Source organism: Brassica oleracea, chromosome C9 (assembly GCF_000695525.1).
Source record: "Brassica oleracea var. oleracea cultivar TO1000 chromosome C9, BOL, whole genome shotgun sequence".
Classification (NCBI taxonomy): domain Eukaryota; kingdom Viridiplantae; phylum Streptophyta; class Magnoliopsida; order Brassicales; family Brassicaceae; genus Brassica; species Brassica oleracea.
This window is the reverse complement of record NC_027756.1, coordinates 48,509,039-48,531,056: the sequence shown is the minus strand read 5'-3', so window position 1 is coordinate 48,531,056 and position 22,018 is coordinate 48,509,039. Positions and strand designations below refer to the sequence as shown.

Sequence of the window (22,018 nt, the reverse complement as noted above, 5' to 3'; positions counted from 1 at the left end):
GTCATTGTCATCAATACCACAACCACCATGAACAACCAATTTGAAGCTCTTAATGCTCCCAAAATCGATTTACCCTTCTTCTTTTTCCATTCTTGTGAACTAAACACAACATATCTCTCACTTTCTCTCCACAATGAGCTAAAAAACTTTACTAGGCGTGTGAATCTGTACATAATCAGACATAACTTTTGCTAATCTCGAGACACTATACTGACGACAATCTCTATGCCCGTCTAGTAAGTTAGCAACATGAATTAGTCACTGATAACTAAGCCAATTCGTTAGCATAACTCATCAATAATTATACATAACTCAACCGAAACATTAATTTTAGTCACTGATAACTCAGCCAATTCGTTGTTATAACTCATGCATTTTTTATACATAACTAAGCCAAAATACGAATTAGTAACTGATATTTCATCCAATTCGTTGACATAACTCCAACCTTAACCTATGGATTCCTTTTCGATCCAGTCATCAAAATGTTGTGAGGTCTCTTCTTATGAGGTAGCCTTGGTGAATCCTTGTCTTGTGTTGGAGACTCATTGTATAAACTGAATTTATCATCTTCAGATAAGGCATCGTTCGATTCGTCGAACATATCAAAACGGCTTTTAAATTTGTCATCTTCTTCGTCAACTTCGTCTTCTCTGCCTACTTTGTTTCTCCGCCTTCCTTTTAACTAGCTCAATTTTATGTCTTTGTCGTCGCGAAAACAATAATTACCGGATTCATAAGATTTCAGAAATAGATGAATGAAAATAATAAAAATGAGAAAATAAAAGTAAATGAAGAAGATATTTCAAAATATCAGGTATGGGTATCAAAAGAAGAAGGTAGATGAAGAAGAAGAAGAAGAAAAAGATGATGATGAAGAAGAAGATGAAGATGAAGAACAAGACACGACGTCTTTAACATAAACCCTAATTTTGACTGTCGTAATATTAATAATGACTTGGAAAATAAATTTTGATGACATGGAAAATCGGTAAGGCAGCAACAAAACGAACTTATAACTCACCTTAATAAATCAGCCATAACTACAAATGTAAGTCATTCGCAGGGTGAATACTATATCATTAATTAATCTTTCGCTAATAAATCAGTAGAAACTAGACTGGAAAACATTAAGCCTGCTGTATTTTCAAATAACTTAGCCGTCAAATGAATGATATTCTAGTAATTAATCTTTTGCTAATAGGTCAGCTGTAATTAAGCTGAGTTTACTGTTAATCAAGCTCATTACGGCTGAAAATACGAAAACCAGCCATAATACCTCCAATAAGTCAGCTGTAGATTAAATAACTCAGCCAGCTCATGATCACTAAATCAGTCGGAGAAACAAAAATCAGCCATGTCTTATCTAAAAGCCTAGTGAAATTACAGCTCAGCCCCTTGTGACCAAACAAAAAAACAGAAGCCATTTTTATGAATATAGCCCTAGTAAATCGTCTGAGTCGTCTGAGATGTTGGAAGTCGTCTGGACGACTGAAGTGTAAGTCGTCTGGTACCGGTTTATTTTAAAAATAATTTATAAATCTTGTAAAAAAATATTTTGATGCGTGAAAAATAAAAATCAAGTAATTATAAACAGTTTTAAGTGATATAAATTAAGATATGATAAAATTGATTTGTTTTGAAGATAGATGAGTGGAAGTAGTGAATCATGAAATACTTTGGTTTAGGAGTTTGGCAAACATATGTTGTAGTATTGTATGTATTGTTAGGGTTAGATTTTGGAAAACTAAAATGTTTTTTTCAAAAATTAGTTTTCACCTATATGTGTTTATTTATGTGTATAGTAAACACTTTTCAAGTTTGATTTGATTTTATGAAGTCTTTAATTAGATAATTAAGTTTAGGGGTTATGTTTAGGGTGTGGACGACTTATATTTCAGTCGTCTGTTGAATAATTTACTCGGACGACGTATATTTCAGTCGTCCACATCGTACCGATCCTTTAATTTTACCAATGTACGTTTTAACCTAATCGGATCATTTTACTCGGACGACTTACATTTCAGTCGTCTGGTGAAGAAATTAAAACAGACGACTTACATGTAAGTCGTCCAGAAGAGTTTAATATTTTTAGCGGGAAATTAAATATTTTTAGCGGGAAACTAAAATAGAAGACTTTCCAGACGACTTACAAGTAAGTCGTCTGGTTTAAATTATTTATGCGGGAAAATAATTTTTTAAAAAAATTTTAGGCGGGAATATTTGGACGACTTACATGTCAGTCATCTGTTTTAATTTCTTCACCAGATGACTGAAATGTAAGTCGTCCGAGTAAATTATTCAACAGACGACTGAAATATAAGTCGTCCACACCCTAAACATAACCCCTAAACTTAATTATCTAATTAAAGACTTCATAAAATCAAATCAAACTTGAAAAGTGTTTACTATACACATAAATAAACACATATAGGTGATAACTAATTTTTGAAAAAAACATTTTAGTTTTCCAAAATCTAACTCTAACAATACATACAATACTACAACATATGTTTGCCAAACTCCTAAACCAAAGTATTTCATGATTCACTACTTCCACTCATCTATCTTCAAAACAAATCAATTTTATCATATCTTAATTTATATCACTTAAAACTGTTTATAATTACTTGATTTTTATTTTTCACGCATCAAAATATTTTTTTACAAGATTTATAAATTATTTTTAAAATAAACCGGTACCAGACGACTTACACTTCAGTCGTCCAGACGACTTCCAACATCTCAGACGACTCAGACGATTTACTAGGGCTATATTCGTAAAAATGGCTTCTGTTTTTTCGTTTGGTCACAAGGGGCTGAGCTGTAATTTCACTAGGCTTTTAGGTTAGTTTTGCATTTGATTCAAGTTTGGGTATAAGTTTGGGGTTAAAATCAAGTTGTGGGTTAGTTTTGGCAAAAACCCCTTGATTGTTTTGGTTTTTGAAGTAGTTTTTGACTTTTGTTTTTCTAAAAACTATTTTTTAGACGATCAAGCTTTTAAAGAAATAGATTTCTTATAATCTAGATAAACTAGTTTTCTTATAAATAACTGTTTTTTATAAAAAAAAAAACCAAAATGCAAGTTTTTATGGTTTCCTCCAAATCTAACGACAGTTTTTCAATTTTTTTTTTAAATTAAATTTTTGCTATATTTATGCTTTAATAACACGAAAACAAATAAAACAATAAATACTAAACAAATCAGATTTAATAAAAAGCATATGTTTAATAAGAAAATTTTTAAAACTTGTCAATAAAATTAACTTAAGTATTTAAATTTACTTTTATGTAGAGTTTACATGTTTTGTTAATAATATATTGGTATTATTTATTGATTTTTTGTATATATTCTTTTGGTAATTTAAGTTTGGTTTTTAAAATCAATCTATAAGTTAGAAAATTTTAAAATAAAAGATAACACTAATAAAAATAAGAAAAATAAAAATATTTTTAAAAAATAAAAATTTAGAAATAAAAAAAATCTAAAATCAAAAACCAAAATCCAAAATTTTATAGTTTGTTATTTAAAAAAATAACATGATCCAACTTACGTAAGTTTTTTTAACTAATCAACACATATTAATCGTGGATAATAACATTTTATTTTTTATTTTTCAGAATAAACATTTTACTATTATTAATATTTTTTATTTTTATTAATATTAAAAATAGAAACCAAAAACTAAAAACCAAAAACCAAATCTAGAACAGCCATTCATGTTTAAAAAAAAAAAAATCGACTGCAAAAACAAAAACCAAAGACTAAAAACTAAAATTTAAAAACTAAAATCTAAAAGCCACAACCTAAAAATCAAAATCTAAAGTTTAGATTGGCTAAATGTATATTGGCTTTTATTCCTGAGTTAGTATATAGTGAGTCGCTCGTGAAGGGCGTTATACACTATTCTACAGTAATTTTCTTAATTGTTTGACAGTTGAGTTTGTTCTAATGGTTGTTGGAACTTAGTTTTAATACATATGTTAAAACTGAAAATTGTTTGAATGAAAAATGTTTGTATTAAGATTATTGCTTCAATAGCACAAAATAGACAGAGTGGAGAAGTTTAACAAATTTGATAACCTTAGACAATTACATAGATTCAGAAAAATGTGAATTTATACTAAACCAAGGGCGTACACCAAGTTGAGTCAATGTAAACTCGGACTTGAGTTCGGTTTAGATAATGGTTAGGGTACGCGGATCATGATCCAACAACCTATATTGTTATATCAAAGTTTTATTTTATGTAATTGATCACTACATAAACAAGAATTTGATTATGAAAACAAACAAATCTTTTAGAGAATAAACTTGGTCAAAAGTCATTAACTCTTGTTAAGAATTAGTCTTGGTTGCCAAACTAAAAAAAAAGATTCTTTAATTTTTTGATTAATTTTGTGGTTAAAACCAAAATTTAATGCAGTATTTATTTTCACTAAGACCAAAAACGTTTTTGGCATTTTTTAAGCTATATAATGTTTCATCTGATTCCACTAACCATAATGGGAACAACAACAATCTTTTCCACTTCTTTTTATTTATTTTTCATTTATAACGAAGGTTTACTAGGTTTCTTATTCAAGTGATGTGAATAAAAGAAATATATAAAACTAATCGTGGTACAGCTGTCGCAGTACAGAACGTTTTTTTGAGTTAGTGACTCTGCAAAAACTCGTTTTCCAGTTCGTTTGACTCATGATATTTCTATAATTATTAAATGTTCCTTTTTTTTTTTTTTTTTTTTTTGTTCACTAGTTTATAATTATTCCGACTGTGAATTAAGGTCCTACAATGGTAACTTGGAGATCAGTTAATAATAACAGAAACGTATTAATACATATGTGGTACAATGTGGTTTCGTCGGTTACATTCTAGTTCACTATTTTTTTGATCAAATTTTTTTTTTTTTTTGATCAAAACATTCTAGTTCACTATTAAGAATCAGAATTACATTTGAAATCAAACCTCAAAAGCGATCAATAAAAACAAAAACAGACACATTTGTCATGTTTCAGATCATCTTTAGGGTTTCTGATAAGTTTAGGAATCCGAGCTTCTCTTTGAAACTCAAACCCCAACGTAATCAACCAAACCCACTTCAAATGTTACATGGAAAAATGGATTGACGAACTATTTTCCGCGAGAATTATTGTATAATGTCAAATGCCTTCTAAACTATTGTCTCAATTTTAAATGTGGGCGTTTGGGTTGGGTTTAGGTCTATTCGGGTTTTCGAGTTTTCGGGTTTAAATATTTCAGTCCGATTCAGAAATTTATAAATTTTGGTTCGGGTTTGACTCGAATTTTTTGTGGGTTCGATTTGGGGTTCGGATAACCCGTCTAAATTATTTTTAAAATTAGAAAATTCATATACACTTTAAACTTTTCAAAATCTAATAAATAAAAAATATATATCATATGATTCTGAATAATGTATGCTAAAATAACTTAAATTAACATGTAAATTGGTTAGGTTTGAATATTTGGATAGAGAATCATTAGATATTTCAATTTTTTTGGTGTTTTGAGTATAATTTAGGTATTTAGACATTTAATTTTAACTATTTGCATATATTTTCAAGTATTTTGGACTATTTCAAAATATCTTTTATGATTTGAATATTATTTTATATTAAATTTAAAGTAATAAAATTATTTAAATATATAAATTTGATTCGGATATATTTTGATACAGTGTTTGGTTATTTGAGGCATAATCCGTTGAATTTGGTTCTTTAGGATTGAGTCTGATTGGTAATGGTTGTAGATTTAGTTCTTTTGCTTTAGAATTTTAGCTGTAAAATTTTGACCGTAAGATTTTAGCTTTAAATTCTTTAAAAGCATGATTGGTGTACATCAGCTGTAGATTAATATACATGTATTTAACATAATATCAATATATATACAAAATTAAATGTTAAACTCATATTATTTTACTGAAAATTCTTAAACATTTAAATTAATAATATTTTAAATTTTCTAATAATCATTTTTCCTTGATAAAAAATTAATAGCAACGTTTACTCGAATATAATATTATCTTGTAATCGCTCCATATATTATCTCGAAACAGCCACTATTATTATTGCAAAATTTTTTTGCCATAGCTTAGAAATATTATAAAAATATATTAAATTTAGATATAAAAAAACTTAATAATAATGGATAAAATAGAACAGCATAATAAGATAGTGCAGAAAATATTATTAAATGAATTAAATAATTAATATCAAGTCAACAAAATAGTTCATGCAATAGGTTCATATGCTTAAACTAAAAACCAGTCCGTAATCAAATAGTTCTTGCAATAAGTTTATTATTTATTAGTATATTCTTTCTGTAAAAGTTAAATGAAATGTTACAATTTTTTGGAAAGCTAAAAAAAAATGAGCTGTGGACATTTGGCTTTCTAAAGCACTCTCACAGACGTTCATTTTCTAAATTGCTGTAGACATATGAATGTTAATAAAGCTTGATTGGTTTAGATTTTAGTGCTTTAGATTTAAAAATACTATGTACAGCACTCATAGATTTTACCAATCATCACCGATGTATATGGGATTGTCCCTTTTATTTATACCTATAAAGTCTGCCCACGTGGCTTTGATGATAATTAAAAATAAATACTATCAGATTGTCATTTACTAATCAAAGCGGCATGAGGAGGTGAAGCGATTCGCATTCCTCTTTTTTTTTTTTTTTTTTTTTTTTAAGACTGGATCAAGCTTGTTCACCGCGTCCAATCGGAACTGGAGGGTCCTGGCGGCCAAACGGAAATCATGTTAAATCCGCTGTGGCTGGGCCTCGAACTCGTGATGGCGGGCACTTCAGCCGAGGTTCCTATACCGCCAGACCACGAGGCCCGGTTTCGCATTCCTCTCTTCTCTCTTGTTAAAAGTCAGTCCGCGTCTCACTCTTTCGCTGTTCATTATTTTGATCATATACTGGTTTGATTTCATGGACTCTTTTCGTTTTCTCCAATAGTCAGTTTGTTTGATTTACAAATTAATTTGGATTTGCAGGAGTCACCATCAAGACCAATGGGGCATGAATCTAGAAAGTTCACTTGGGTGATTAAAAATTTCTCATCTTTGGAATCTGAGAAAATATACTCAGATCAATTCGTCAGCGGTGGCTCCAAATGGTAAGGACTTGTTCAGGTTCTTCTGTTTAAAGTTTAAAGTTTTAGGTTCAGGACATCAATAATAATTTTAGCATGCTTTCTGCATGTAGGCGTCTCATGGCCTTTCCCAAGGGACTTCGTAAGGATGATCAATTGTCCCTATTTTTGGTGGTTGCTGATGATAATTTGCCTTCTGGGTGGACAAGGCACGCAAAATTTTCCATTACGATAGTTAATCAAATTCCCGGAAATGCCTCTCGACAGCTAGGTGAATATTGTTTCTACTTTATGATGTTTTTTTCTTATCAAGCGGACAACCTGAAAGTTAAATGTTTTTTTTATTGTTGTTCCAGAATCTCAACACTTGTTTAATTGCGAGGAAACGGACTGGGGATTTTCATCCTTTATTCCCCTTAGTGAGCTTAATGCCAAAAATGCTGGGTTTATTGTTAATGAACAAGTCAATATTGATGTGGAGGTAGAGGTTCTTGAAGTTGTTGGCAAACTAGAAGTACCAGAAAAATCTGAAGAGGCAATCCCACCTCTGACTCTGACAAAGACAAAGCTGGATGATGGTTGTGATTGGGTAGATGTCAATGGGTTTCAAGTTCTTTCTTCACAAGTAAGAAACTAGGAAATACACACACTTTGTAATATATATATATTTTTACAGTACTCGATCCTTTTTTCACTTGCAGGTGAAACTCGTGAGCCGTATCTTTGAAAAACATTCTGACATTGCATTAGAATTCCGTGCAAAGAACCAACATCTGAGGAAAGCATGCATGACTGTCCTACTCTCCCTGATCGAAACACTCTGCCAGTCACCTCAGGAGCTTTCCAGCGAAGATCTGGTGGAAGCGCAGAATGCACTAGCACACGTGAAAGATGCGGGCTTTAAGGTGGATTGGTTGGAGAAGAAGCTCGAGGAAGTGAAGGAAAAGAAGGAGGAGGAGCAGACCGGTGAGGCTCGGATGCAAGAGTTAGAGGAAGAACTGAAGGACCTTAAGCAAAAGTGCTCAGAGATAGAAGCTTTGTTGGAGAAAGAGAAGGCAAAGGTGTCTGCCGCCAGAACTCATCTAACACTGGATGAGTTTTTCTAACTGGGGTCCTGCTTGCTGTGTTCTGGTCTGTTCGTTTCAATCTCTAGGATGTTTTAATTGTAATGCACCGAGTTTCAGTGGAAAACAATGTCTTTTTTTCCATGCCTTTGTGAACGGATAATTGCCTGTAAATAGTTTACTTAAAAAGTTTTACAGTTTTCTATATTTAGCTATCAAGATTCTAAGCTAAGTCCATTCTTTATGTGGTCACAGTTCATCAATGAAAACAAAAATCTTGATTGCTTAATATGAGTTGTTGTTTGTAACCTCTGGTTGCATGATAACATGCATTGTGGTGACAGCACCTGAGATGCTCGAAACCAATCTCCAGCCACGGCTTTGATTGCCCATTGTAATGGATCCCTGCAGCTTTCCTGATACTCTCTATGTTTGTCTGGTTCTTCTTCTTCTTCTTCTACCCGCGCTAATCAGTTTCCCGTCTTTCACTATCTTTAATTCTTTACCCCCTTCTCTGTTTCTCAACCTTTTAATATCCCATTTATTTTTTTGAATTATTATTAGCAAAGATACCAAATTCACTGTAAAAATTTGTAACTTTTCATCATCACAAAGCATTTGGATTTCTCCGTCGTTTATTGGTAGTAGTAACCCATCAACTTCAGCTCAAGTGATTACATTACAATTACAAATCACAGCAGCTTCAAATGACTATGCAGCTAACAAAGAAGATATTTTTCTAAAGAACCAGAAATTATATAAATAAGATAGATGTAGAGCAAAAGCAACAAAAGTGTTTATACATTGCTCTTCAACTATCAAACACTACCCCTTTTCTGGTCATATCACCCCCCTTCATATTTAACCAATACAAATCTAATATAATCCAATCTTTCTCATTCTTATAAAAGACTCACTAATTTTCATATTCTCTCTGAACGAATTTCAAAAAAGGGTACCTTCTATCCTACATAAAGAATGAATCTTTTTTATCTCTCCCTTTCTCTTATGCACCTGCAGCAGTAGCATCATCCCCTTCGCTCTGCAACAAGTATCTTATATGTATGTAGCAAACTAATATTTCTTAAATCTTTTTTAGAGTGAGTAAAACCTGCAGTGCTCTGCTCCTGTTTTTATCTCTTCTCTTCCTAATATCTTTCCTCTGTCTTTTACACCCGTAGTTACCTTCAATATAATCCCATCTGAAAGTTTCGTTTTTTCGCTACTCCAAGATGTGACAGTTCTTGATGAAATCATTCGAGTAGTTGACATATTTTGTCCAAAACGGCCGGAGATGCTCGAAACCAATCTCCAGCCACGGCTTTGATTGCCCATTGTAATGGATCACTGCAGCTTTCCTGATACTCTCTACGTTGGCCTGGCTCTGATAGCCTAAACCAAGCATATGCCATGACGAGTCTATAATATGGACGTGACCCTTAAACGCAATAAGAGCAGGAGGCAACGTTCCAAGCTTCCACATTGTCAGATTCGACTTCAGATTCTGCTCAAAAACCAAAAGCAAACACAGTAAGAGAGTGAGATAACAAAAAGAGCGCAAGGCTTCTTTGATTTACCTCTCTTAACCATGAGTGATACGTTTCTCTGATGTTCGTCTTTCTCCAAGCCTTTAGATCGAATACATTCATACCGTAAGCCCAAGCGCATTCCTCAGGATTCAAATGCTTTGCTATGTTCGGGTGAGAGAAATTGAAGTAGTTCCTTAACCTCTTTGACATCACACTTGCATCTTCACCCCTGCAAGTCTCCACTGCTCCGTTGACCTTACCACCAAGGTCAACATCCCAAAGCGGAGCCAAGTCTCTCTGAACAACTACATCATCGTCTAAGAACACCACCTTGTCCAAGTTCGGGAAAAGCTAAAATTCCAATTAAAAAAGAGATGAAATTAGCATATGAATGAATCACAACTGAAAAATTGAAACAAGAGATATAAAGATTCACCTCAGGTATATATATTCTAAGATGGTTGAGCAAAGATATGTATTTAGGACTTCTAGACTGCAACCTCGAAGCAAATCTTCTCGGAGTTGTTTCGCTGAGGTTTGCACCAGCGACATGACTCCCATGGTAATAGTTCATGAGACCGTTATGGCTCTCCAGAGCTTCCAGAACCGGAACATTCTCTCTCGTCAGCCAGTCAAACTGATGAACACCTCTAACTTCCACTATAGCAGGATCCACAGAGTTGAGCGCGAACCACGAATGCATACCGGCGTAGGTCTTCTTGTCTGTGATGATGTGGAAGACGATTCTCTCAGGGTTTGAAGATGACTGCACTGCGGAGGAGACCACGACCGATGCAGCCAGTATATTGTCGGTGGAGAGGATGAAATGGTGGTGAGCGTTATCCGAAAGGACAGGGAGACGCTCTGGTGAAGGTAGTTGACGACGAGCGTGAGCGTTGGAGGAGTATTCATCCGTCAGTCTTAGGGAGAGACAGTGTATGCCTTTGGGGATGGAGCTTGCTGCAAAGTGCTTGTTCGTTAGCTCTGCAAATTTAGTTTCCCTAATGTCCCGCTCGAACTTCTCCATCTGTTTCAAGGCAGAGAGATAAACACAATCACATAAAGATATTATCTGCTAATTTATATAGAGACAAAGCGTAGTACCATGGCTCGCAGGACAAGAGCAAATGTTTTGGGATCATAGTGGTTATTCTTGGTATCGGAAACAAGGTGATTAAAAGAATCTGGAAGCTTCAAACCATCTGGAATGGCTTGAGTGCTTGCTTCGTTAAGGATTTTATAAAAATCTCTAGCTAGTCTCTGCAGCAAGAGAGACATAATGGGAGTAAGAAAATACTACTAAATATTCAAGAAGATGAAAAAATAAGAGACTAAAGAAAAGCAACAACTCACCTCTGAATCATCTACCCTACCAAGAAGACGTGGACCTAACCGCCTCCCTAAACAATCTAAGAGTAAGAAGCAAAGCAGATCATTCAACTTCAGCAAATGAACATCATAAACCACATAACAAAGCATAGAACCGAGATACCTCAGACAGCATATAGAATAACAAAAAATTATTCAGCTCCACAATACAACAAAAATGAATTGATAGGAAAAAATGTAAGAAACAGATTATGAAAATTATATGTACAGCTCCTTGAGAAGCAAGATCCTACAAAATTTAACCAGTGGGGGACCTAACAAGAAAAATCCAAAAAACAAAAAAACAAAACTTGATTGACTTAAGCCCCATTCTAGTACGATCACAACAAGATGCTTGTGACAATGGACACTAAAAAGATGCAAACTTTTTTGTCAGCATGCTAAGGAAGATCCTAATCCAAAACAGAGGATCCTAAAAAGAGGTGATTTTTATTTTACCAATGGAGGAGCACTTGTTGGCACCTTCGAGGGTAACGAGAGCGGTGAGGATGAAGACGAAAGGCAACAAGAAGGCGAGGATCAAGATGGTGTGGAAGAGAGTTCGGTAAGAGATGTGGCGAGCTGCGACCTTGCTGCTCGAGATCGTGATGCTTCTCATGCTAGGCGATATGTGAAGCTGCATCATTGATCGTGCAGCCTCACCACCACCACCACGACGAAATCGAAAACCCTAATTCGTAGCAATCCCAAACACAACATCAGATCAGATTCCTCCTCCCGATTCTCGATCTAGCCTCCTTCTTCTCTGATTGGTTCCTTGTCGCCGTTCTTCTTCTTCCTTGTGGAATTCTCGTAGACCGCATTGGAGATTTCCCGATCACCAATCAAAATTTGAGATTCCCGCTCAATACGATAAATCGAAAATGGGTTTGCCACAAAGTCACGTCTTTTATACTGATTCGAATTCAAAGAGCTGAGGAAGAAGAAGAAACGAATGAAGAGAGGAATATCAAAGAGCTTTTGTTCTCAGTGATCTCTCGTTTTGCCGGTGGATATATAAAAAGAATAAAATAAAATAAAAATAAACTATACTTTATTTCAAGATCTATAATAATTAAGTGAGAGTATTAATGAATTGGTGTCTTAACCTTGAGTTTAGGGATTGTTTTGTAGAGTGCTAATTATACACTTGTCTGTCTCCACCTATATTTTCATTGCTAAGCAAAGAGTTTTGCTTTTCCATCTCTCCTCTTTTAAATGATTGATATATATTAACTAATTTTCCTATTCAAACTTAGTAGTAATGAAAATTGACAATTAAATTGCTTTTCCACCATACATGATAATTAGATATTTACTCCATCTTATCTTTTCCTAACGTCTTAAACCAGCACAGTACACCGCGTCCTCTGACATGAAAACTGGGCGTGTTATACAATTAATTTGATGTTATCTTAGCTAATTAATAGCTGGTAGGTCCAATTTCACCATAGGGGGGTTTTTCCTCAAAATTAGGTACAAAGTGCCGTACATTTCTCTGTGTCGTTTTCGTTGAACCTGAACATATTACAAAAAGTAGTGTTATTTAATTTCATTTTATATGCTCAATTATTTTCGACCGACACATTCTAGTATGACTTTTCAAATCGTCAAAAATTTTGACTCAAACCGGAATGCTGTGTGTTTTGACCTGAAATTCCTTAAGCAGGAGCAGTACTACACTTGTGTCTGTCCCAAGAGTATTTTTTTTCTTTATTTATGGATTCATCCTCTACTGATGGAACGTCTGATGACCACCTAGAGCTTTGATTAGACGAATATTTTGTTGCATAACCTGCGTTTGATGCTCAACGTTCCTCTTACAAGGTTCAGTACTAATCTCAGGAGCTGAATCAGAACACTCCATAGCTCCTTTTCCAAGCTCAGTTCTGTAAAACCTAGATTCAAAGTCACATCATTTTGGCAGTTTCAACTGACCTAAATTAGACTTGTTCCCCCAAGAAACTCGCGCTATTCTTTCCACGACGTTTCATCACCACCAACCACTCCTTTGGTTTTGGCTTCTTATCATACGTTTTTTTTTTTGACAAAAAAAATTAAACCCGAATCTATTAAAGACACAGACCTAACCACAGTGGAGGTACAACCCACGGATAGATCCTCTCCTGAGTATTCAAATGAGCAGAAAGCAATAACCCATATCCGTGTGGCTAGCGGGGTTCGAACCAGAGTTCGCCGTATTGGGTTTATTCCCTCAAGCGCCATTGGACTACCACCCGTGACCACTGAATTATCATACGTTTTTGGTTTTGGCCTTATTACCAAATACTTTTTTGGTTTTGGCCTTATTACCAAATATTATTTTTATTACCAAATATTATTTTTAAGACATGATATGCTTTGGTGCTTGTCGGTTTTGATTCTAAGGGTTTAGGGTTTTCAAGGATTTATTTTAAAAAAAAGATTTAGCTTATGTTTATGCTCATGTAGAAATGAATGTAATTTCCAACTGGAGAAAACTTTTTATAACATGTAATAATACTTGAAAAACTTACAATATATGATAACCCAAGGTACATAATTACCAACAGAAACCAAACCTAAAAATCTCTGTTGGATTTTCATAAGAATAACAGAACCGACAATTATTGTTCAAAACATATTAAAATGGAAAAAAAATTGTATGAAAAACATAATAATTCGGGGGAAAAAATGAAATAAAAAAAGCTAAGGAAGAGGTTTTGTTTGGTTTTGGTTTAGGCAAGAGCAGGCATATCCTTGAGCCACTGGTCCAACGGCTTACCAATAGAGTAAACAATAAACCCAATCTTCCTCAGCTTCTCAGCATCCACCACGTTCCTACCATCGAAAACAAACGCCGGCTTCTGCATATTATCAAAGATCTTCTCGTAATCGAGCTTCTTGAACTCGTCCCACTCGGTCAAAATGCAGATACCGTGAGCGTCTTTGGTCGCAGCGTACGCGTCCCAAGCGACCGAGACTTGCTTCACAGTGGTGGGGCTCATGGGCTGGAGATGAAGCGGGTGGTCCCAGTCGAATTTGTTCATGGTCAAGTCTCTCTGGATCTGCTCTTCAGTGACTTGCGGGTCGTAGATGCTGATACGAGCTTTGTCACCTAACAAGCCTTTGCAGACATCGATGGCTGGGGTCTCTCTCGTGTCTCCAGTGTCTTTCTTGAAGGCGAAACCGAGAACAGCGATCTTTTTGTTGGAGACGGTGTTGAACATCGAGGAGACGATGCGGTTAACGAATCTGGTTTTCTGGTAGTCGTTGATCTTGATGACTTGTTTCCAGTACTCAGCGACTTCAGGTAAGCCGTTGCATTCGCAGATGTAGACTAAGTTGAGGATGTCTTTCTGGAAACAAGAACCTCCAAAGCCAACACTCGAGTTCAAGAACTTGGGACCGATACGTGAGTCTTTACCGACAGCGTAAGAGACCTCCGTGACATTGGCGCCCGTTGCTTCACAGAGAGCTGACATCGCGTTAACCGACGAGATCCTCTGAGCTAAGAAGGCGTTAGCAGCGAGCTTGGAGAGCTCAGCGGACCAGAGATTTGTCGTGAGGATCCTCTCTTCAGGGACCCACTGGGAGTAAACGTCTTTCAAGGCTTTAACAGCTGCAAACCCTTCAGGCGTCTCGCGACCACCGATGAGGACACGGTCAGGCTTGAAGAGATCCTCAATGGCGGTTCCTTCAGCGAGAAACTCAGGGTTGGAGAGGATCTGAAACTTGATCCCTTTGCTGTTATGCGTAAGAATCTTCTCAATGGCCTCTGCGGTTTTCACCGGGACAGTCGATTTCTCGACAACGATCTTGTCGGAAACGGACACATCAGCGATCATACGAGCAGCGCTCTCCCAGTAAGTCAAGTCGGCAGCTTTGCCGGCTCCTAGACCGCGGGTCTTGGTGGGTGTGTTGACAGAGACAAAGACAATGTCAGCCTCTCTGACGTGCTTCTCAACGTCGGTGCTGAAGAAAAGGTTCTTCCCACGGCACTGCTTGACGACGTCGTCAAGACCAGGCTCGTAGATGGGGAGCTGGTCGCTGTTCCAGGCGGTGATCCTTGGGACGGAGATGTCAACGACGGCTACTTCAACGGATGGGCATTTTAGAGCAATGACTGCCATGGTTGGACCACCGACGTATCCAGCTCCAATGCAGCATATCTTCACCATTTTTTTTTTGCTTGTTTAAAACCTGAATTAAACATAAATAAACACCAAAAAAGTAAGAGATTAAATTCAATATATTACACAATATTAATGAACAAAAGGTCATTAGCAATTTGAATAACAGCTATAAACATTGACAAGTAGAATCCACAGTAAAAATCAAAACTTTAGGAAACCCAGATCCGGTTATGGAAAACCCAGATCCGGTTTAAGGAAAACCAGATGTACAAAAAAAATAGATTTACTTAAACATGATCCAATTAATATCAGAACAGTGATCAAACATTCATGATCATGCTTAACAATGAGCTCGAAATTCAACGAAAATGATAAACATAAAGCGAGAAATTCAAATCAAAATCTCAGATCTGGTACATGCAGCAAGAAATTAAAATTAAGTTACGTTTGCGGATCACCGACACAGATCGAACCCAAACACGGATCACAAAATTGGATCTCGAAAGCACGGATTAACCAGAGAGAAAGATACAATTGATCATTTTACCTTTGTGGCAAGCTAGTGGTATACAATAATCGAAGAAAACGGAGCTGGGGGAATCGCTGAATCTGGCGATGGAGAAGAAGAGCGGGGCGAGTAGGGAGTTTATATAGGTGTTGAGATTCCTAAAATGCCCTTGAAACCGTCAAAAGTGTAACGCGTTTTAAAAGTGTTTTCGGGTTACTTTAATTTAATTGCTTAATCAAAAAAATTAAATTAAGCTAATAACACTTTCAGTTAAAGATTAAATGTAAAAGGTTGCAAAGAAAACGATGGGGGTCTCACAATGTTTGGCAGGTGGTGTTCAAGTGTTAAAGACACGTTAAACATTTGACATACTACACCGTCAAGAGATTGGATCTCGACCAACTTTAATAGACTGTATTCTCGTATATGTCAACCAAAAATTTATCGCATACACGTATTCAGTTTATTAAATAGTAAATACTATGTATCCGTTTTTCTTTTCTTAGATTTTTTCTAGTATTTTAAAACATAAATGTACATTACACCAGTTCTTGTTGAGATTTCATGATGTTGTACTATAATTTATTGAAGGAGAGTACCCTTTTTTATTATTGCTAGTGTAGTGTAACCATACTAAACCAGATTTTTTCGTTAAAAATATTTTAATTTTAATTTATATGCATATATTTAACAAACTCAAAATACAAATGCAATATTAACTCATCTGTTTATATACAAAGAGAATTTGAATTGTAATATTATTTTAAAGCTAGATCTAGTTTGAATCCAAAATCAATACCAAACTGAACAAAATCTAATATGGCATCAATTAATCAGAGTGGAAGCTAAAAATAATAATAAATGTTTTAGCACTTTATTTTAGTTTATCTATCAAATTGATAAAACCAAAAATCATTAGATCCTAGTAAAAAACCGAAAATAATGCTAGATGATTAATGTTTTAAAGTTTACGTGTTAACATGAGGGATAGGTAATTGTCTCTCTAAGAAGAGACTAAATTATATTTTAGTGTTATAGATCGATTGGTTGTGTTTTTATTAACAGTTAGCTAAATCTTGTATTAAATATAAATATATATTATTTTATAAATATAATTTATTTAAAATTATGGAATTTTGTATAATAAAATGTTTAAAATGTTATTATACCATACATCTAGGCTAAATTTAAATTTTATAAAAGTTATAGTTGTATAACTAAATTTATTAGTTATGTTATTTTAAATAAATTATGATGTATTCTAGGGTTCTGATTTGAGAATAATGTCACTTATGTATTATTTTTAAATTGATGGTCATGTTTTTAGGCGTCTAGTAAAGTTTTTTTCCCAGTTAAATTGATCTGTGAATGCATTATTGAGTTTGTCTTGTCTAATATCCATATTTTGTATTAAAGAACTTTAGTTATTGGGTTATTAGTGGACTTTAACTTGATTGGATATATAAAAATTAAACGAAAGGTTAACTGAACTAAAAAAAAAAAAAAATGTACTTTTATTGTTTCTCTATCAGCCGACTAAACCTAATTTTTTTCTTTCTTTCACTATCTCATCCGGCCCGTATTCTTTTTTCATCACCTCACCTTCGTCTTCACCTCCTCACTGCATCTTCTTCATCACCTAATCTCCCTTTTCATCTCATCCATCTTCTTCGTTTAACCACCTCACCTTCTTCTTTACCACCTGATCCCATCTTCTTCTTCACCACCTAATCTCCCTTTTCATCTAATTATGCTTCGTCGTTCACTTTCCTCTTCTCTGTTTTACTTGATAAATTAGGATTTGATTCACGGTTCATCAACATAAAGTGACAGCATTTTATCTGTTTAGTTCAATTATATAGATATTTCTCAGTCTAAAAAAAAAAAACAGAAAACAGTTTAACTTAATCGATTTTTTCCAGATTTACCTAAATCGTAGGCTTAGATGTAATCTTTTGGAGTTTTTGACGCAAAAAAAGTTTGTTTAGATTTAAAAAAAAATGTTTGGATTACAGACGTGGTCTATCTCAGTTTTTTTGGTTGGAGAAAAGGGAGAATGGTGGACTTGGGATAAGAAAATAATTTCCAATAACTCATTTAATAAAAGCGGAAGGTCACTCGTGAAGCCCAAAAAAACAAATTAAAAATATGAAAAATCAGAGTTGGACACGTGTCACACTGAGAGGAATTGACTTAGTGATGTGGATTCACGAGGAGAGATAAACATTTCTTTATTATATAAAAGGGAGGATGGTGGACTTGCGCTTAGAAAATAATTTTCAATAACTCATTTAATAAAAGCGGAAGTCCACTCATGAAGCCCAAAAAAACAAATTAAAAAGATGAAAAAACATAATTGGACACATGTCACACTGAGAAGAATTGACTTAGTGACGTGGATTCACTAGGAGAGAGGAACATTTCTTTATTATATAAGATATGTTGCCTGTTGGGAACAAAATATTCATGGTCCCTTTTTCCTTTCAATCTAGTGTTCCGACCAACATAAATGCAACTACTTTAACTTAAAAGAACATTTATTATTCAGAGATTTTGCCAGCAATGGGGAAAGTATCTCTTTGTTAATTTCCACACAATATACAAAACTCTTATAATTTCCTACTACGTTTTGTACTGGTGTTAGCGGCAGATTATCAGAAAGATACATATTTGATCAAAAAAATTACAAAATCAGAAAGATACATGATAAACCCTGTTTGGTAAAGAATCGCAACGTCAGCTTCAAGCATTCAAAATAATGCCTAATTGTAAGTTTCTTGAGGCTTAAGGATGTGGAGAATAAATGGCAGCGACGTCCTCGTTTGACCAGGAAGGCAATTCCGATGAACACTGTTTTTTTTCAGCGTCACTAACATCACCGATAACACTCAGTAAAATAAGCGCATCGACACAAACTCAAAAAATGATGGCGTTAATTACCATATTTTCTTCCTGTTTTTAAGCCGCTGACGCTACCGCACTCGTCGAGAAAAAGAACATGCCTATACATCAAAACACCAGTAATAGTGTTAGTGTTTACTGAAAAAGGAAAATTCAAAAGGTTAAGGAATAACAATGCATGTGTATCTTTCTCTCAATTTACAACTTTACACGTATAGTTAATAAAGATACCCTTGTGTTAATTATTTTGTAGATACATAATACAACATTGTTTTATGTGTAGCCTTTTTTCAAAAAAAAAAAAACCATTGTTTTATGTGCGTCACTGTTCATTTGATAGTCTATGATATACTTCCCGAAGATTGGGTTGGTGTATCAATAATGTACGTCTTAATCTATTGTTATTAAAAACATTTTGTATCAGTACCTAAGTGATTATGCGGTGGAGTCTGCTGGACAAAACTTGATTGCACTTTGCTTAGAAACTCAGTCACACTTTTTGAAGTGCTTCTCAAGCTATTTAACACTAGTTTAATGAATAAAATATACCGAGAAGAGTGTGGTTGAAACATATGTAATATTAAATAAATCAAAATAAAAACCGAAACCAGATCTGAAAAAATGCGAATATAACACGGTTTGTGTACGTTGACCACCCAAAAAGCTGATTTCTATACAACTCAATAATATGGTTTGCCATGTTACCTTTGAGTTGGAATGCGGTCACATAGAACACCTTTCACTTTCAGCAATATGTACTCAATACAGTTTTTCTGTCAGCGACTCAGCGTACTCCATACCGTTATGTAATCAAATGTAGTAATTGCTAGATTTGATCAAAAAAAAAAAATAGTAATTGCTAGATATGGTAATTTTTAATATATTAAAAATTTACGAGTAATCTCATTATTAACACATTTTACAAAGTTGAATAGTTTGACTAACGCAGCACTAGTTCAAACGCAACGGTTGCAGTTGCGGGAGTTTGCGGATGCGGGTGATTGCGGTTTCTAGCGGTTCTAAGAGATTTGTACGACTGGTTCTGCGGTTAGAAATTGGCGTGTTTGTAGGATACTTATGACTGCGGTTAAATAATAAATTAACAATATTTACATTTTATATAATTATAAAATATAAAAAATCATAATATTATAATAAATATAAAAATTATATTTAGAAAGTTTTAGTTTTAAATTTAAAAAATTATAGAAAATATTTTATTTTAAAATTTTATAATATTAATTAAAATATAATAGATATATTTTAGTATTTTTATAATTCCAATTTTAATTTTTATTGAATATTTTTATTTTTGTATTTATATTATTTAAAAAAATTAATCTCCATGTAACCGCCCGCAACCGCAAACGATAGTTGAACCCAACTTTTGAATTTATGAGGTTTATAGCGATTTGAAGCTGTTTAAATCGGTTTGAGTGATTGTTGCAAAACACCAACAACCGCTACCAACCGCAAAAGCTGCGATTGCGGGTGGTAGCAAGGAAACCAGTCATACCCTAAATGTTCATTAATGCTTCTACATCAAAAAGTCTAGAGTTCAAACCCCAGAAAATCCAAATTATGCAGATTATGGAAAAGAAAAAAATGTTACAAGAGTCTTCGGCATGGTGCATAGCGTACCATCGGACATGGATCTCATAGGGCGGCTTGGAATGACGCAGTCAGACGTGTATTCTCATAAGGTGGTAGAATTGTCGGTTGTAGAATTGTCTATGTAATATTTTTCATCGTTGTAATAGCATAATTAACTAGACGTTAAAAAAACACATTTTACAAAATGATATCTTACAACAATTGTTTGTAGAATATTGTTGTATCGTAAAAGTATATGAACAAACATAAATATATCGTAGTTCACATTATTTTGAATAAAATTTAAGATATGATCATTTAAATAATAAATATTAATACATGAGGTTCGATTCCGGTTGACCACCAGAAAATTTACAAATAGCGGTATTTTTGGGACCCACAAATTAGTTGGTTGATTTTGGTTGCCGGACACGCCTATAAACTATTCATGTTTTAAGTCGAAATTAATAGTTACATCATGATGACTGTTATTTATGTGATCTTCTCCGGTGGATATTTCTAAATAAATACAGAATAAATAGTAAAATTAGAAAGCCAAATCAAGATCACCTCTAGCTTGATCCAACGTAGTGAAACCCCAGTCTTGGATTCACGCACCTTGGTTCGCTCAGACTGTACTTATTTCCAAAACCAGACCACCAAACTATAAATAATCAGAATAATGAACCTCTTTGCATACACATAGGCTTGACAGACAGTAGTTAGTAGAGGACCTACTTAGAACAAATGAGCTTATTAGTAAAAGCTGATACAATTGCTTCTTGTTATTTTCCTCTAACCATTGAAAATGTCGAGCAGGCATTCAACTGCACCACTGAGACCCCAAGTTTCAAATACCACAACACAAGATGATCAGATGTAGTTCATCTTCTTGGAGCGAAACTGGTTCCTGCATGAGCGATCTCTATTCTCTATTGTCAGTATCTTTGAAAAGCTTTGTTAATAATATGATCTACCACCCAAACAAATTAGAAATATTTCATATTTCTTTATAAAATTCGGTTTGCTCTGGTTAAGTTCTGGTTCAGAAAGATATAACTACTACCTTCCAGTATTTTTACCCAAAAAAAAAAACTAACTTCCAGTTTGAAATTGGATTAACTGCCATATAAGATGAGCTTCATAGAATACTAACAGGTGGGGCAAACCTACTTTTAAATTTCTGTGAAGAACAAAAATTCAACGGCTTCGTATTTGTTAATGCAAAATCCGCTTTGGAATGGGTATATTCTGGCTATTTCAACAGCCATTTAAAACATAAAACCCCTATACAAGGTCTTTCTACAAATAGTGTCCACCTTCAGAAAGGAAGAAAAAAGTATATACCCATATGGGCTTTTATGAAACGAAGGCAGATCTGATGGAAGCAAGTGCACCTTCTTAAAACTTGCGGAGGTACATGCCATTGATCAGTAACACATCGATCGATGGGGGTTTAGCTGAACACATACAGACATACTATATATAACACGGCACGTAAAAATGTATATAAGGGGTTATTCAAAGAAATAAGAGATACAGACAGTGAGGCACAAAGAAAGACACGAGTGAAATCATGAGAAAGTGAGGGTTGTCCCTACTAGTAACAACAACAAGTATTGACAAAGTTTGTTGAAAGTTAGTTAAATTGGTGTTCTTCGTAAGTATCGAAACCAGAACAAAAAAAATAGGAGAAATCAAATAAATAGTGTAAAAACCAAGCGTTCGTGGCTTGGTGGTAAAGCAGGTATAGCTGTACTGCCCGCCACGCGGGTTCGAGCCTTGGCCACAACGGATTTAACATCCCTTCCGTTGC

The 22,018-nt window shown here is 34.4% G+C and overlaps 3 protein-coding genes across 4 annotated transcripts; 1 reads left to right on the top strand and 2 right to left on the bottom strand.

Moving 5' to 3' along the window:
- The first annotated feature begins 6,878 nt into the window (after positions 1-6,878).
- LOC106315957 (MATH domain and coiled-coil domain-containing protein At3g58210-like) lies at positions 6,879-8,402 on the top strand. Its single transcript, XM_013753808.1, has 5 exons — positions 6,879-6,951; positions 7,027-7,148; positions 7,238-7,395; positions 7,481-7,749; positions 7,826-8,402. The coding sequence occupies exons 2-5, from the start codon at positions 7,045-7,047 to the stop codon at positions 8,228-8,230; spliced, it is 936 nt and encodes a 311-aa protein (XP_013609262.1). The 5' UTR covers positions 6,879-6,951; positions 7,027-7,044; the 3' UTR covers positions 8,231-8,402.
- Positions 8,403-8,947: 545 nt separating this feature from the next.
- Positions 8,948-12,228, bottom strand: LOC106319497 (probable galacturonosyltransferase 14). Of its 2 annotated transcripts, none has more exons than XM_013757844.1 (6): positions 11,569-12,228; positions 11,071-11,126; positions 10,822-10,977; positions 10,154-10,744; positions 9,766-10,068; positions 8,948-9,692 (listed from the first exon to the last, which is right to left on the bottom strand). In XM_013757844.1, the coding sequence occupies exons 1-6, from the start codon at positions 11,729-11,731 to the stop codon at positions 9,411-9,413; spliced, it is 1,551 nt and encodes a 516-aa protein (XP_013613298.1). In that variant the 5' UTR covers positions 11,732-12,228; the 3' UTR covers positions 8,948-9,410. The 2 variants fall into 2 exon arrangements, with proteins under 2 accessions (XP_013613298.1, XP_013613297.1); XM_013757843.1 differs by having other exon boundaries at positions 11,545-12,227.
- A 1,328-nt stretch (positions 12,229-13,556) lies between these two features.
- LOC106318620 (UDP-glucose 6-dehydrogenase 3-like) lies at positions 13,557-15,851 on the bottom strand. Its single transcript, XM_013756675.1, has 2 exons — positions 15,748-15,851; positions 13,557-15,267 (listed from the first exon to the last, which is right to left on the bottom strand). The coding sequence occupies exon 2, from the start codon at positions 15,243-15,245 to the stop codon at positions 13,803-13,805; it is 1,443 nt and encodes a 480-aa protein (XP_013612129.1). The 5' UTR covers positions 15,246-15,267; positions 15,748-15,851; the 3' UTR covers positions 13,557-13,802.
- Positions 15,852-22,018: the final 6,167 nt, after the last annotated feature.

Coding starts and splice junctions, on each gene's coding strand:
- LOC106315957 (XM_013753808.1), top strand. CDS start 7,045: ATGGGGCATGAATCTAGAAAGTTCACTTGGGTGATTAAAAATTTCTCA. Junction 7,396..7,480: donor AAATGCCTCTCGACAGCTAG/GTGAATATTGTT, acceptor TTGTTGTTCCAG/AATCTCAACACTTGTTTAAT. Junction 7,750..7,825: donor TTCAAGTTCTTTCTTCACAA/GTAAGAAACTAG, acceptor TTTCACTTGCAG/GTGAAACTCGTGAGCCGTAT.
- LOC106319497 (XM_013757843.1), bottom strand. CDS start 11,731: ATGATGCAGCTTCACATATCGCCTAGCATGAGAAGCATCACGATCTCG. Junction 10,978..11,070: donor GTAGGGTAGATGATTCAGAG/GTGAGTTGTTGC, acceptor CTCTTGCTGCAG/AGACTAGCTAGAGATTTTTA. Junction 10,745..10,821: donor CTCTTGTCCTGCGAGCCATG/GTACTACGCTTT, acceptor GCCTTGAAACAG/ATGGAGAAGTTCGAGCGGGA.
- LOC106318620 (XM_013756675.1), bottom strand. CDS start 15,245: ATGGTGAAGATATGCTGCATTGGAGCTGGATACGTCGGTGGTCCAACC.